Source organism: Notamacropus eugenii, chromosome 2 (assembly GCF_028372415.1).
Source record: "Notamacropus eugenii isolate mMacEug1 chromosome 2, mMacEug1.pri_v2, whole genome shotgun sequence".
Taxonomy (NCBI): Eukaryota; Metazoa; Chordata; class Mammalia; order Diprotodontia; family Macropodidae; genus Notamacropus; species Notamacropus eugenii.
The window spans coordinates 197,758,891-197,775,855 of NC_092873.1; the positions used below are offsets into that span (position 1 = coordinate 197,758,891).

The window sequence follows — 16,965 nt, forward strand, 5'->3', positions numbered from 1 at the left end:
ACTTAAGGAGGAGAGCTAAGGGACTCAGTGTCAAGAGCACTAGGCCTTCAGTCAGGAAGACCTGGCTGAGTTCACTCTAAGCAAGTCACTTACCCTTTATTTGCCAGAGTTTACTTAATTATAAAATGGGCCTAATAACAGCACCTATTTCTCAGGGTTATTGTGAGAATTAAATAGATAATATTTATAAAGCCCTTAGCATGGTGCCTGGCACGAGTAGGCACTATGTAAATTATGATTTCCTTCCCCTCCACCAGAAAAAACATTTGATACAGTAATCACATCTTACAGCGTATGCAACATTTTGTTCTAGTGGTCTTTCTGGGGAGGGAGGTATGCTGCATTGTCTCTTTCCAAGGCCAATTGTTGGTTTTTAATTACTCCAAAATAAGCAGTATATTTATCACTCTTTTGGTTCTGCTTATTTCATTCTTTTTCAGTTAATATGCATCTTGTTTCTCAGAATTCCTCAAATAATTTCTTACCACACAGTATATACATATGTTTATGCACATTTATAGACATGTATTTTGGGAGATTTGACAAAATAATAGGTTTGGAACAGCAGCTGTCAAAAGTAGGATATAGAATCAATTAAGAAAGTAAAATGATGCCTTGCTACAGTGAGGGCTCATTTGAGATTAGATAACATAATTTGTAGTAGTTACAGTTAAGAAAGTTGTTGGACTTGCTTTGACAAGTGAGTAGAAGTGGAAGAGGTAAATGGTGGAAGTAATCCAGGTTTAGGGTTTGGAGTGTTACTGTGCTGTAAGAGACAACCAATATAAAGAATGTAGAGAAGCTTGGGAAGCTATATATGAACTGATGCAAAGTTACCTCAGTAGAGTCAGGAAAACCATATAGACATTGTCTACAATAGCTTAGATGTAAAATTAAACCTAAAGAGAAATAGGAACAAAACTGCAATGAAATTATAATCTTGTGTATATGTAATCATTTAACTTGTGTGTGTGTGTGTGTATGTACATACATATATATATATAAAATCTTATAAACTTCTTTACAGAGTTGGGCATCATGATTATGGGATTCTGTGTATAATGGTAGATGGTTAATATACTGGTTAGTTCTGCTCTTTTTTCTTTTCCTTTTTAAAAGTATATGTTATGAGAGAAAACCCTCTAGGTCATCTCACATTTATCTCTGGGCCTTCTGAGAGGAAGAAAAGGAAAGGATATATTAGGAAATGTGCATGATGTAAAAACAAAACATCAATAAAAATATTTTAAGAAAAAAATCAGAGCTAGGAAAATGAATAAATGATTAAAAATATGGTATCTTAGAATGTGATTTAAAATCATATACTGTGGGTTAAAATAATTATGATGGGCTCTTGACTAGGGATGGAGCACACCCAGTAAAGGGCTGGCAAAAATGCATTTATCTGGAGTCTTATCTCTTAAATCAAAAGGGATTTAAAATGAAAAGGGATTTCACATTGCATTACTGAGACCTGTATGGTGGGACTTATATCTGAAATATAGTTCTGGAAAGGTATAGGTCATCAAAAGAAACAGAATAAATAATGGTATGTAGACTAACACTGTATGCATAAAGATGAACTGTATAAAATCAATCAGCTGTATAAGAATATCAACTGACCTGAGGGTATCTGGTAATATGGGGGGGAGAACACTGGGGAGAGCATTTGTGTAAATATCAGCAGAAAAGGAAGGAGAAGCAATATTGTTATGGTGGTATACTCTAGACCACCAAGACAGAGAAGGAAAATAGCTAAGGAGTTCAGGAAACAGCTTACAAGTCTGAGGTATGATATGGTGATGATGCCAAAACTTTATTCAGACATCAGCTGTAGTTCTCTCTGTGCCAGAATAGGAGCAGCTAAAAACTTTTTGGCTTACCTTAATGATTAATTTCATTCTTTAAAAAAATTAAATAGATGAAGAGAACTGCTATTGGAGGCCTGATTCTCACCAACAAAAATGAAACAGCAAGTGAATTAGAAACAATAGGAATACTGATGGTAAGGGATCACTTCATATGGTAATTCATGATAGAGAAGAAAAGGAAAGCCAGGCATATGTGACACATCCAAAATAGGAAGAGGACAGATTTCAGATGGTTCAGAGAAAGGGTGAGTAGGATTTCACAAGCTAAAATTCTACAGAGGAAGTCAACCTAGAAAGAATTGTAAAATTCTAAAGAATGAAATTCTGAAGATAAAAAAGTTCTGATAAGAAAAAAGGGAAGCTATTTAAAGATAGGAGTATGAAGGCGAACGGGAATTATTGACCATTCTTTTGGACCATGATATATATTTTTTTAAATTATAAGATAGAAGCATGGTTGCTTAATAGGGGATGAATACCAAGAGGGTAACAACACTTCTCTAACAATAATATCAGGAGCCCTGAATCTCAGAATTAAGCCAGAAGGAAAGCTAAATAAATATAAGCTTTAAAAAAAATTTATTCTGAAGAAAAGATGTTGATCAAAAAAGTGATAAGAACATTACTTCAAGGTAGATGAGTGGGAGGAAGGGAGGAGGGAACAACAAAGAGAAAGGGAGGAAGAAGGAAAAAGGGAGGGAAGGAAAGAAGGAAGAAAGGAAAACAGCATTTGAGTACTTACCATGTGCCAAGAACTCTGCTTATCCCTGAGAATGTCCATACAAGCATAAAGATAATTCTCCTCTAGGATTTCACATTTTTTTTCCATTCTTAAAAATTCTAGACATAAATACTAAAACTTAAATACACAATAGAAAAAAGAAAAAGAAATAAATTTAAATATTGAAAGAAATACAAAATAAGAAAAAAGTATGTTTTCTGCACAGCAGAACATAATAGAGATACATTATTTATAGCAATAAATTTTCATTTTGAGAAAGCCTATATATAATAAATATTACTTCTTGTGTTGAAAATTTTCCATCTTTTCTTTACTTTCTTGCAAGGTTTCTTTTGTTCTCTACTGTGCACTTTTTATTTTGTTCTTTTTTCCACGTTCTTCTCCTTCCCCTTCCCCTCTTCACCCAAACCAGAAGGCTGCAATTAAGCTCAGGTATATTTAGATATAGATACACATATGCACATGTACTTTGCCTAACAAATGCCATTCCAGACCTTTGTTTTTATGTTGGTGTGCAAGTTTACTTTCCTTTGAGGAAAGATAACACACAAATGGGAGCTAAGGTCAGGGAAGAGGAGCAAATGAAGGTATTTGAAATCAAATCTTATTTCACTTCTACTTTTTCTTCTGTGGAAAATCAAATCGGATTGCAAAGAAAAGTAAAAGAAAAAAATTGATGTAAGGGACCTGAAATTCAAAATAAATAGATTAAAAAAAAAACCAACCTTACCTGTCCTTGAAGAGTTAATGTTACCAGCCCTGGGTGAATTACGTGTCAGGGGACTGAAAGGAATGGCAGATGTGATTTTTGAACCACTGTTAATAATCTTTAAAAGGTTACAGAGAGCCCATTAGCATCCTCACCCAGTTGTTTTCTAAACCACAAGACACCAGCTATTAGAGTATTCAACAAAAACTGCTGGGAAAATTGGAAGGCAGTCTGGATATATTTTTCATAAATGTGGATAATGAGAAGAGTTTGTGATCAAAGAAGGGACAGAAGTGATCATAATAGATAAAATGGACAAGTTTGATTACATGAAATTAAAATGGTTTCGTACAGTTAGAATTAGGAGGGAAGCAATAAAGTGGGGAAACTGTCCGCATTAAATTTTTCCCATGAAGGTCTGTTATCTGAGTTGTTTAGAGAATTCATGCAAACATATAAGAACAAGAATGATTCTCCAACAGTTCCCCAGTGGCCAAAGGATATGAACAGGAAAGTCTCAAAAGAGGAAATGCAAGATATCAGCAACTCTCTAAAAATGTCTCAAGTGACCAATAAGAGAAGTGAAGCACTCCCCAAAAAAAGGTGTTGGAGGGACTACAGGAAAATAGGTACACTAATGCATTGTTGGTGGAGCTGCAAATTGGTCCAGCCATTCTAGAAGGCAATTTGAAAGTATGCTCCCTCCTCCACAAAAAAAAATTAGTAAACTGTACATGGCTTTTCACTCAGTAATACCGCTAGTAATTATATACCCCAAAGAAATCAAATACAGAGGAAAAGGACCCATATGTGCACATATATTTATAGCATCACTTTTTGTTGAAGTAAAGAACAGGAAATAAAGCAGGTGCCACTCAGTTGGGCTGTGGTTGAATAAATTATGATATTTGAATGTAATAAAATATTATTGCTTCATAAGAAATAATGAATAGTTGAGACTCAAAGAAACCTGTGAAGACTTGATGTAGAGTGGAGTGAACAGAACCAGAACAATTTACACAATGACTACAATATTGTAAGGAAAACAATTTTTAAGAAAATCCAGAAGTTTGATGAGGTATACTCTTCATCTTAACAGAGTTACAGAATCAGACATAGATTTTTGGACAGGATCAATATGGAAATTTATTTTCCTTATATACATATTCATATATATGCAGGAAGCACACACACATACATGCTCTGTACTCCTCTGTTCTCTCAGCTGAGGCCCATGTCTCATACTTTGCTGAAAAAATCAAGGCATTCATCACAAGCTCCCTCTTCTTCCTTCTCATCTCACTGACATTATCCCCCATTGTTTCTTCCTATATTCCACTCTGATGGAAAGAGGTACTCTTTCTCCTCACCAAGACTAAACCCTCTCTATGCACCCTTGATCCCATTATATTCTGTAGCAGGTTGCCCCTACTATCTTCCCCACCCTCATTCCTTTAATCTTATGTAGATTTCCTTCCCTACTATCTCTAGATGGGCCCCAGTTCTCCCTCATTATTAAAAAAATCACTAAATCCCTATATCTGTCTTCTCTTTCTCAGCCAGAGTCCTTGAAAAAAATGTCTTTTTGGTGCCTCAGTTTCCTCTCCTCTTTGTTCTTTACCCCCTGAAATCTGATTTTCTACCTTATCACTCTGACACTTCTCTCTCCAAAGTTCCTTATGATCTTGAATTGCCAATTCAAATGGCCTTTTTTTCTTTCCTCGTCCTTGCAGAATTTGATGTTAATTACTTTCTCCTTCATTGTACCATCTTTTCTGTGGGTTTTCATGTTATTTTCTTGGGTTCTTTTCCAATCTTTGCTTCTCCTCAGAATCTTTTCCTTGATCACCACCCATTATTATTCCCACTAACTGTGAGTATAGCCCAAGCCTTTCTTGTGGGTCTTCTTTCTCTTCTATATCCTATCACTTGGTGTACTCATCTGTTCCAGTGGGTTCAATTATTGCTATGTGGATGATTATGTAGGTGATCCATTCTTGGTCTCTCTCCTGGGCTCACATCACACGTCACAAACTTCCTTTTGCATTCCTTTTAAAGTGGATATTGCATCACCATCCATTCAACCATGGCATGTCCAAATTTAAATTCATTGTCTTCTCCACCAGACTTGACCCTCTTGTGAATTTCCCTAATAGTGTTGAGTGTACCACCATTCTGGTCACCTGGTTTTACAATTTTGGTGTCGTCCTTGACTCCCCACTTTCATTCTTTCTATATAACCAATTAGTTGGAAAATCTTGTTTCTATCTCTATACCTTCTCTTCTGTATTCACGTAGTTACTACTCTTGGATTTAGACCGTCCTCAGCTCTCATTTAAACTCTTGGAGTAACTTTTTTCTTCTCCCCACCTCAAGCTTCTCTCCCTATTCCCTTTTCTCCTTCACTTAGCTGTCAAAGTGATTTTCTTAAAACATGGGTCTGGTCACATCTTCTCCTACTCAAGAAAGTCAAATGACCCTCAATTGCCTCTACTATCAAATATAAACTCTTCACAACCTGACCCCTTCTTACCTTTCCAATGTTGTTACAAATTACTTTTCCTCACACATTCTGGTTTCCAGCCATTCTGGCCCTTTTGCTGTCCCTCACACAAAATTCTCTACCAGCTTCCTTCATGCCTTTGGTTGATCACCATACCTGGAAAATTCTGCCTCCTCACTTCTCCCTCCTGGAATGCCTCAAGGTGAAGCTCAAATTCCACCTTCTTTATAAAGCCTTTCCTAGTCCCACCAGCTCTGTAAGGAACATCTTCAAAGTGCCTTGTGTTCGTTTTGTTCAACTTGTATGTGCATGAATGTTATGTATGCACACAAACACATGTACATATACATGCTTGTTGTTTCCCCAGTTAGAATCTATTTTAGGTCAGGAATTATTTTGGGTTATTTCTTTGTCTCTGGCACTTAGCACAGTTCCTTTCACATAATAAGCACTTCATAATTGCTTGTTGATGGACTGATTCTATCCCGTTAACATACCATAAGTTGTTTATTTGTTCCCCAGTCTGTGGGCATCTACTTTGTCTCTAGCTCTTTGCTACTATAAAAAGTGCAGAAATAAACATTTTCTGATGTTTCTTTTTATCATTGACCAACTTGGGATGTACTGGTACTTGACTCACAGTGGGACCTCAGGGTGAAAGAGTCACTTAGTCATTTTCTTCCCATTGTTCCAAATTGTTTTCTAGAATACAAAGGTGTCTGTTTTTGACCATCTGCTTTTGATCGGTAATTGGCAACTTTCTGTTAATGGCTCAATTGATAGGAAAGATTATTGTTTTAAAATATCAGCATCTCTGCTGCAGGACACAGAATTACAGTTATTTGCATTAGCACAATTCTTTTTCTGTATATACAAATTAGGATAACAATTTGTTTTTGTTGTGTGCGTTTTTTTTGATCCTCTACAGAAAAGTAACCTGGAAACATTTGATTTTTGGAAGGATATTCTTGCTAGTATACACCATAATTATAAATTAACAGCTTTCAAAGGTGAGTTCCTTGGAATGTTATTCAATGTTTTGGTGACTTAATTAGAAATTATTCTTCCACTGTTTCTCTTAATTAGATTGTCATTATTTAAATATTATATTCAGTATTACATTTATGTTAATTGGTTAATCCTTTTGTGAACTGAAGTATGTGTTGTTATAATAATTGCTATTTTCTCAGTCTCCCTAGCATATTTTGAGGAGCTGGGTACGAATGTTGCCCGTGTGCTCCCTAGTATGAGGGCCTTCATTTTGATCTTCCTTGGGCAGAGCATCAAATTGAGAATTGCTGTGGCTGTTGGCTTGGACATGTGCATGTGGTTCAGTACCAGGGCAGCCTGGTGCTTGCTAATGAGAAACCAATTACTCTGATTTGAGGAAAAAGGTTGACTGACCCAGAACAAGGGCAGTAATACCTGAAGATGATAAATTGAATGTTAACACAAATATTAACTGTACAAGTGAAGGATCTGCCAGCCTTTAACTATACTCATAGAATGACATTTGTTTACTTTTAGAAAATTGTTTCATTTCATTGTTTCCTAATTTTGTGATAGGCTATCAAAAATGAAAATGATACAGCCTAGGACTATACTTTGCCACTTTTCTGAGTTTATATTCTTTAAGTGACTCTCAGTTGTGTATTACTTTTGAATTTGCTAGGCTGTCCTTGGTAGCTTAAGCTGATAAAAGCTTTTGGGGGGGGGGGGGGTTGGGGGTTAGAAGGTTGACTTCTTTGCACTTAGCTGTGGGCTTTGAGTGTTAATTTCTCAGCAACAATGTGGCCCAGGACTTCACCTTTCTTTTATTGTAGTGATGACAGTTTCTAAGTGGCTAATTGCTTTTATTTGTTATCAAGTCAAAATGCAACATTGTGGTAACATGAGTGTCAGTAAAGAAGCATGTCCCAAGTCAGGTTTTAGAGATGTCCACCAGTTTATTGGTTTACATTGTTAACTTTGAAAAACAAAAAGCATTGAAAGAACATGTTAGAATAGCAAATATGCTGGTTTCAGATGAATTTGAACTAAAAATTCATTCTCTTGGTTTTGTTGCAGTATAATTAAAGAGTAGGTGAAAACATTTTTGCTTTCAAAAGATTCACGCTTGTCATGGGATTTTTGAAACAGCAATATATAAATATAGCAGAGCATAAATAATCTCTATTTAGACTGTTGAAGCTTTTGGTAATTTTTTAGTTGTAATCCCACTGAAATTCATGGAAATGGAAGACATGCTGTAAACTAATGTATTGCAAATACTTAAGGAATTTCATTTATAAAAAAGTATCCAATGAACAAAACATTTCACATAATAAAGACAAGAAACCATGTAATAAAGGTACTTTCCAATGACAAAAACAGTAGTCATCATGTGAACCAATTGATTGCACACAGCTTTCATCTGCACCAACTTCCTTAAGTAAATGAATTGGAAGGAAATACCGCCATTTCACACTCTAGCTTGAGAGGGTCATCTTGTCACAGGATATCTTTCTATACTTTGAAGCAGCAACTAAGAAGACTTCTCAGCCACCAAATGCATTGTGGTTGAAGAATAAGCACTTTCTATAGCAGAAATGGTTTAATGTAGTAGGGTTGGCTTTTTTGGTTTTTAATTTGGCTAGAATACATTTACTTTATTATTCATACAAGCACCATTGTAGGGAAACATTCGAACACACCCTTCTCAGAATGCACCATCAGAAAGTGCTTGTAGGAACAGCACCTTTCAAATTTGTGTCTTCAAGTTTACAACCGATACAGTACCTTTTTCTAAATGTATCCAAAATGTGCTAATGTTAGTGGTTAGATTTTGGCATGTTTTGAAAGATAGTGTCAGATTTCTGAAATCAAATCTGCCTTAGACTAAAAATATTTTTCTTCAAAGATCCTTATTCTTGTGTTTGAGTTGTTTTTTTATTTTTTTGGCATTAATGATATTTTTTTGTAAAGCCGTCTAAAGGCCAATTCTTTTTTCAAATATGATTTGGATGTTGGTATGTATATCATTTTTAAGATAAGTTGTATAGATTGTTTTATATGTTTAAATTCAAAATAATTTCAGTGTGGGCTTCCTTTAATATTGAAGTTTTTGTTTAATTTACTTTTAGATAGATAAGGAACATGCACATTGTAAAATAAAAAATGTGTACTTAAATTAACTGTATTTTTAGCTTGAAAATTCCAAAATTGCATTTCAGTGTGGTGTTAAAAACATATATATAAAATATTTGGGGAAACTCAGCAGTTTCTGATGTTTAAAATGAATCTCCTGAAGGCTACCATGTAAATTCATCTACTTTCATTCTAGTAACTACTTGTCTCTAAAAGATGACTTGATGGTGTGTCTATGTTTCTTCCTTTTAGTGAATTACAGTACAGGTAGAGTTTAATTTCACAACATTCACATAAAACATTAGGGTATCTTAAACATAATTACTAGAAATCCTTAAAATGAGAATAATCTTCATATGCAATTTACTATATTATTTTTCAGCTTGTGTTTCTAATGGCAAATTTGCATTTCCCAGATGCTTAAAAAGTAGTCAATTTTTACAATGTTATGGTGTTGGAAGGGAGTGTCTTCTAGGAAAACATCTCATTAAAACATTTTTCAAGCAGACAATGTACACTAGCTATGCAGGCTGTTTTTATATTAAAGCAAATAAAAATCCTGAGAAAGATGAATGAACATACTCAGAAGAATATAAACCATTGGATTCTGCATTTGGTAGCTGTAGCCATACTTGATCATTTTCTGTGAGATCTATGATGGTACTCCCTGAAGCCTGATCCAAGTATCCTTTTGTATATTCATCATAGGTGTACATTATGGGTGTACCATTCTTATACAGGCCTACCCACACATGATTCCCTTTCACGTGTACGTGGTAGGAGAAATAATATAGACCTGGTATCCTACAGGTAAAAATTCCAGTTCTTGGATCATAGTGCTGTTGCTTGTTATAAATGATTTTGTCAAATGGAATTGGAGTGCCTATTGCAGGGTAGGCTTTGGAGAGGATAACTGTGAAAGCTGACACTGGCATTCCTGTTATACCTTGATTTGCACTTACTAGAGGTGTCCCTGATAAGCTTGGCCTTTGTCCAGCTTTTATAAAGCCCTCTGGCATGATTGCTTGACCTGGTGGGCCTGGAGGTCCTGGGGGCCCTGGACGTCCAGGCTCTCCATTATGGCCTCTTGGACCTGGTAGCCCAGGTGGCCCCATTGGTCCATTAAGTCCTTTAGTTGCAATACCAGCTGGGCCAGGCAGGCCTGGACTTCCTGGGTCTCCTTTAGCCCCAGGGAATCCTGGAATTCCTGGTGGCCCAATTGGACCTCTTGTTCCTGGTATTCCAGGAGCTCCCCTAGGACCTGGCTCACCATTGGTTCCTGGTATGCCCTTAGCTCCAGCTGCTCCTACAGGGCCTGGTAAACCAGGAGAACCCCCCAATCCAGTGTCCCCTTTTGGACCTGGTAAACCTGGATTGCCCTTGGGACCATTGAGACCTGGTTCTCCTGGGTAACCTGGTTTTCCTTCTACCCCAGGTAGGCCTCTATCTCCCTTGGCACCTGGGTACCCCGCAGGACCTATTGGTCCTGTCTCCCCTTTAGAACCAGGAATGCCATGGTTACCTGGTATTCCTTTTGGTCCTTGGGGTCCTATGCGTCCTGGAGGCCCATCCAAACCTGGTTCCCCTGGGTGGCCTGCTGGACCTTGTTCCCCTTTGACTCCTGGAGCCCCTGGAAGGCCTTCAGGTCCCCTCTGCCCTTTCATCCCTGGTAAGCCTGGTTTACCAAATCCAGGTGTACCTGGCATACCTGCTATTCCTGGAGCTCCTGGAAGACCTTTGACTCCAGGTGTCCCTGGCAATCCTGGTGCTCCATTGACTCCTGGCTTTCCTATTCCTGCTGCTCCAGGTTCTCCACGAGGACCTTGAGGACCTGGTAGGCCAGGTGGGCCTATTTCCCCTGGGAAACCTCTATCTCCTTTTGCACCAGGCTGACCTGGAAATCCATTTTCTCCCCTTTTCCCTACTCCAGCAAGTCCTGGAGGTCCCATAGGACCCTGTGGACCTGGATGGCCTCTCTCACCTGGCCTTCCAGGAATTCCATATCCATTTTCCCCCTTCTGTCCATTCATACCAGGGATACCTGGGACACCCTTTTCTCCAGGAAGACCCCTTGGTCCTGGGGCCCCTGTTGGCCCCTGTGGTCCTGGTTTGCCTGGAACAGATAGTCCAGCTATGCCAGGAATTCCAGGAGGTCCCGGTGGTCCTCTTGGCCCTGGCAAACCTGCAGGTCCAACATCTCCTTTCTCTCCGTATGGTCCTCTCTCACCTGGCTTTCCTGGGAGACCTGGCAAGCCTGGTTTTCCAACTGCAGATAGTCCCGGTGGTCCTGGCATGCCTGGCTGCCCTTGAGGCCCTGGGCTTCCATAGCCTGGCTTTCCTGGAGGTCCAGAAGGTCCAGGCTGTCCACGGGGGCCTGTGGGGCCTGGTGGTCCAGGAAGACCTTGTTCTCCTCTTATTGGTATGCCTAAAAGACATTAAACACACATATATACAAAATAGAAAAATTAGGATTTTTTTGTGGAAATATCACTGTTCCCAAATTATAAATTACAAGGCTGAAAAAAGGTTTTGGTGCCATCTAATTCATTTCCCTACTTTTAGGAATAATGTAAACCCAAACCCTCAATAAAATGAAAATTCATTTTAAAAGTCATATAGAGAAGGTGAATTTACTACCCTCTAGTAACCTATTATAGTATCTGAACAACACAGAGTATTGTAGATACTTCCATTCATTGCAACTTCTAATGGGCTATAATGGGATTGTGAAATTCATTTATTTTAACAATTAAATAAGCATTCATTAAGTGCTGATTTTATGAAAATCCTTGTGCTATGCACTGAGAGTACAAAATGAAAAAAAAAGATAATTCCTGCCATCGTAGTCTACCAGAAACTGAAAGTTCAGTGAAATTGTTTCAACTCTGTGTTCTTGCATTTTCTTTGCAGTGTGTGTATAGACATACCTGTATATATGTAATATACATGGATATATGTGTTTGTATATACACATGTATATGCATATGTGTAAGGCTGTGCTAGGCTCCCAGAGACAAAGAGCTACTCCATGGGTGTGGATCAGGAGAAGCTTATTTACTAGTGAAAGGACAAATCTGCACATAATTGTGATATATTTGAGAGTAAGAAATGTAAAGGAGGGATCGGAGTTCTATGAGAAATTTGAGGAAGTGAGTACTTTTCAGTGGTGGGGTGCCGTTGAAGAGGTAGCATCTCAAGTTGGGCTTTGAATGGAAGGAGGAACACTAACAGATATGGAGATGGAGAATAAAGGGGAAAAAGAACATTCTTAGGCCTAAGAGCTGGACTAAGCAAAGGCACAGGTGTGGGAAATGGAAAAATCTTATTATTTGACTGAAATGTTGAATATATATGACTAAAAATGATGACAAGCTAGAAAAGTGAAGTGAAAATAATATTATGAAAATCTCTCCAAAAAAGAGTCAGAATTTTTTATCCCTAAAAACAGACATATCTTTAGAAGGTATGTCCTTTGTAAAAGAAGTTTTTAATACAAGTCACAAGCTTTCTAAATGAGAAAATAACACCTTCCACACAAATAAAACCAATTTGTGTAGTCATCACATGCCATGAAGTAGATGGTGATACTTATGATATCACTTTATATCAGTTAAGAATAGAAGACCACATGATGATACATGCAATAAGATAAAAGAAGTTGGGGGGAGGGTATAGCTAAGTAGCACAGTGGTTAGAGTATGGTCTTGGAGTCAGGAGTACCTGATTTCAAATCCAACATCAGACACTTGACACTTACTAGCTGTGTGACTCTTCCATTGCCTGGCCCCCACCTCCCAAAAAAACACACCAGATAGTAAGTGCTAAGCAGACACTTAAAATCAAATTACCTTCAAATCCTATTGAAGAAGACATCTTAATTGTGATATTATTTTAGGCAGCCTAGCTGATTGAACAAAACTTTCAGAAATAGACATTTGTGTAGTTTGTGCTAACATAAGTAAGAAAATGAATTTGTATCACAGATACCTACAAATATTCTATAGAACTGTTGACTTTCTTTTAAATATCTGAAAGCAAAGCAGTCTTTGCCACAGAAATGGAGTTTGCTAGATTTTGTCAGCAGTGCAAGAGGCTCTAAGTCACTGGCCTGTCATTTTTCATGGCAGTGATTTTTGTTGAATTAACCAGATAACATTGCTTCACTACATCAGCTCAGAGTCAGGAAGACCTGGGTTCAAGGCCTGCCTTTGTCAAATAACAGAAATGTAACTATAGAGGAGTACTGGTAAAGTCTTGTGGTGTCCCAAGCAACTAAGAAGGTAAGTGCTATGGAAATATTTCCTTATTTGCATGGGATGAGAGAGCTTCCATATCAGATTGTCTCTTACATTTATGAAATCATAAGGCCAGGACTTCCCCACTTCAACTTCCTCCCATTTTCCCAGCCTCAAATAGAGAAAATGAAGTAGACTATTTTTGTTTTAATGGAACTTTAGAGCTAGGGTTCTTAACCTTGACTTTAGAGCTGAGGTCTAGGAATTCCTTGAGAATAGATTTCAGGAAGTCATGAACTTTGGATGGGGAAAGAAATACATCTTTATTTCAATATAGTTTGTTTTCCTCTGTATTTCATTTTATGCATTTAAAAGCCTTATTCTCAGAAAGGGCCCATAGGCTTCACCAGGCTGATAAAGGGGTACATTAGACACATAAAAAGTTTAAAAACCCCACCAGCTACTGTGATGAAAGTGAGCTGACATTTTTTTATAATGGCATGATCTGATAGTGTGAATATGGCACAAAGTGCCCTAATTACTTAGTATTTATTTTATTTAAGGTGTTAGCTTTTTATTGACTAGTAGGATGGTAAAGAAAACTCCAATTGGCAAGTTGAGAAAAATCATTTACATTATGAAGAGTGTAGTTTGATAGAACAAGTACTAGTGTTGAGGGCTAAAATAAACCCTGTTAAAGTCCTGCCTGCCTTTGACTCTAGCTATATTGCCATGGACATGTGGCTCTTTGCCTCATTTTCATCATCTGTCAAGTGGGAAGAACAATTCTTTTATTCTATACCTCCCAGCACTATCGTGAGGAATGTATTTTGGTAAACTTTAAAGGTCTTCACAAATATAAGAGCTGTTACTATGAAGAGAGTTTAAGGGAGAAAAATCAGTAACTATATAAATCAATGAAAAGGCACTGTCTTTGGGTAATAAGTTTTTTATTTAAAAAATTTTAATTAATTTATCTCCCTTAAAAGTAGAATCAATGTAGAATAGAGGTTTCAGGGAAGGAGAGAAAGTAACTGGAATGCACTATTGGCCAGTGGTGAAATGCCTGGGAGAGAATGTTTTATCATGGATTGGTGGAATGGAATCACTAACTTGTAACTTAGGCAGGACATGTACCAAAGCAAAATGTCAAGTTTGTGGCACCCAGATGGCATGTGATAAAAATTACATACTTGTATTTCTCCTCCACCAGGACCTATTTTCTACGATGTCATCTCACCTACAATCTTTCCTTATTGTTGTTTTTCCATTTGGAATTATTGTAAAGCACATCACTTTTGACCTAAATATGAGCTGATTTACTTCACTTTTATTTGCTGCCACACCTGACAGAGACAGTCCTTAATTTCAGCTATTCTTTTCCCAAAGCAAACCATCTCTTTGTTTTTAATTCTGGAAATTATCATATAAAACATTTTTTTTAATGAGGAAAATCTTTACATATAGAAAGAAAAAATTAAATGCCAATTAGGAAAAAAATTAGGAAAATGAAGCTTGAAATCATCTGTCTTACTTCTCCATAGCATGAAATAAGGCCCTTGGAAAGATCCCCACCTCCAACCCCCAAGACTTAACCTTAGCCTACTTAATATGTAACGTTTATTGATTCCTTTTTATCAATAGGAAGATTTTTCTCTACATAAAAAAAAAATGGGCCTTTTATGTCTTCTGAAGCAAGGTAGGGCTCAAACAAAGCACATGTTGCCTCAGATTGAATGTTAATGCAGTAGTGCCCTGGCAATGAAGTTCATGAAACAGTACAGGCCAAGCACTACATTTCCCTTAAGCCTGATATTTTAAATAAGAGAAGAATTTTTAAAAAGGCAAAAGAAAACCTGCTGGAGACTTCAGTTACCTAAAATATCACCGTGCAGTGGTGTAGCATGGTACTTAGTCTTAGAGTTGTGTGTGTGTGTTCGTCCTTTGTTGCCAAAGAAGACCATGCCATCGGAGAAATAATGATATGATTTGCACTTGACCTTGTTTTGAGTGAGGGAGGCTTGTGCAGGTCACCAGCCTCACTTCTCTTCCAGAGCTATCTGGGTCCAGTGACCAGATAGTCATCAGAATGACTGGAGATGACCCGGGATGAGGCATTTGGGGTTAAGTGACTTGCCCAAGGTCACACAGCTAGTGAGTGTCAAGTGTCTGAGGTGAGATTTGAACTCAGGTCCTCCTGACTCCTGCACTGGTGTTCTATCCACTGCACCACCTAGCTGCCCCTTAGTCTTAGAGTTGCCTAGAGCACTGAAAGACTAAAAGTGCTGCAAAGGATAACACAGAAAGTCTATCTAAGGCAAGACTTATAGAGACCTTCTGGGCTTTGAGGTCAGCTTTCTGTCCACTAGGCCTCACTTCCTTGTTGTTTCTATAACTTTTCAATATTAATATTTTAAAAAAGCGATAGAGACCTAGGTAACTTTTCAATTTCTAAAAGCAAGCTGACAAATTTTTTATAGTGACATGAATATCTTTAATGGCTTTAAGTATGTTACAGTGTTCTTTAACTTTCACTTTGAAATTTTGTATAATAGTCAAACTCAAGCTTTGTTGGAATCTAAGTCAGTTTCATAATAAAACAAAGTCAGGTGCTTATTTCAAAGTTAACCAAATTTTGAAAATAACTCAATTCTATCCCCTACATCAGATTTGGGTAATTTTTTTTTAAACAAGTAGGCTCATTTTTGCTGCACCATCATTTGAGAAAGTAAATCCAAACAGGAGAATTCAGAAGTATTTAGTACTTTTTAATATTCCTGTGCCATTTCCACTGTATACATGAGGGTTGTTAATACTATTCTGTATACATTCTCTGAAATCACTGTAACAATCTGGGCTCATTTAGGAAATTGAAAATGATTGATACTAATTGTAGGATTAATAATTATGAGGTAGAAATAACAAGAAAGGAAGAAAATAGTCATAATTATCTAAACATAGTAACAATTGCTTAATAAAACCAGAGGTATTTTGGCTTACCTTTACTCTTTATGGTGTAAGGAATGAAAAACTGTGCCTTTGGATTTGGTGGTGGCCCCTTTATTCCCGTAGGGGATTGGAATCGTTCAGCATAAAACCCACCATGAGCAAAGTTAGAGATTAGCAGCAGAAAGGCTATTTGTAACAGCATACTCCCAGAGTAATTCTGCAAAAAGAAAAGAATTATTTTACATACACACATATATAAAAAACATATATGCACACATGTTTTGTTGTCTTGATTGTGTTACCCTTTTTTGGTATTTCACAAATGAATTTTTAATACATTCATATTTACTCTGCTACTTTTTTTTTAGCATCCTATTGAATATATTTCTTAAATTAATGGCAGTTCATGCTTCTTTGTTTTCTAAGCATGTTTCTTAGTTATGTTTTAAAACAAGTTCTCTGTGCTCTAGGCAACTCACTAAGACTATATATCTACATATAAGGGGCCCAGAATCTTGTACACCAATAGAATCACAGAGCCAGTTCCTATATTATTTTGAAATCATTTTCAAGCAGGTAAATGAATTGTTAAAAATTGGGGGATTTTCTGTGTCTTGTCTGACACTTGCATTGAATACATAACTTTGAGAGGTATTGAATGACAGACTCATGACATTTTAAACATTTCATGATCTTTGAAATAGTCATGAGCAAAAGCTTCAAAAATAACACTAAATCTACAGTAGAGCCAGTTAGCTTTAGCAGTCACATTAATATCATTTCAATTTTACAGACTAGTAGAACCTTTCAAGCTAATGTTTAGAGGCAAG

General features: G+C 37.1%; 2 protein-coding genes across 4 annotated transcripts in view; one reads left to right on the forward strand and one right to left on the reverse strand.

Annotated features, from left to right (window-relative positions):
• NT5DC1 (5'-nucleotidase domain containing 1) overlaps window positions 1-16,965 on the forward strand; it is a 240,582-nt gene that overhangs the window by 32,662 nt on the left and 190,955 nt on the right. For all 3 annotated transcript variants that reach the window (XM_072643094.1, XM_072643093.1, XM_072643095.1), the window contains one exon: window positions 6,754-6,835. In XM_072643094.1, the coding sequence (XP_072499195.1) occupies window positions 6,754-6,835 (82 nt within the window). The remainder of the gene's footprint in view (window positions 1-6,753; window positions 6,836-16,965) is intronic.
• On the reverse strand, window positions 7,546-16,352 carry COL10A1 (collagen type X alpha 1 chain). Its single transcript, XM_072643092.1, has 2 exons — window positions 16,187-16,352; window positions 7,546-11,376 (listed from the first exon to the last, which is right to left on the reverse strand). Exons 1-2 carry the CDS (start codon window positions 16,335-16,337, stop codon window positions 9,488-9,490), a joined length of 2,040 nt encoding a protein of 679 aa, XP_072499193.1. The 5' UTR covers window positions 16,338-16,352; the 3' UTR covers window positions 7,546-9,487.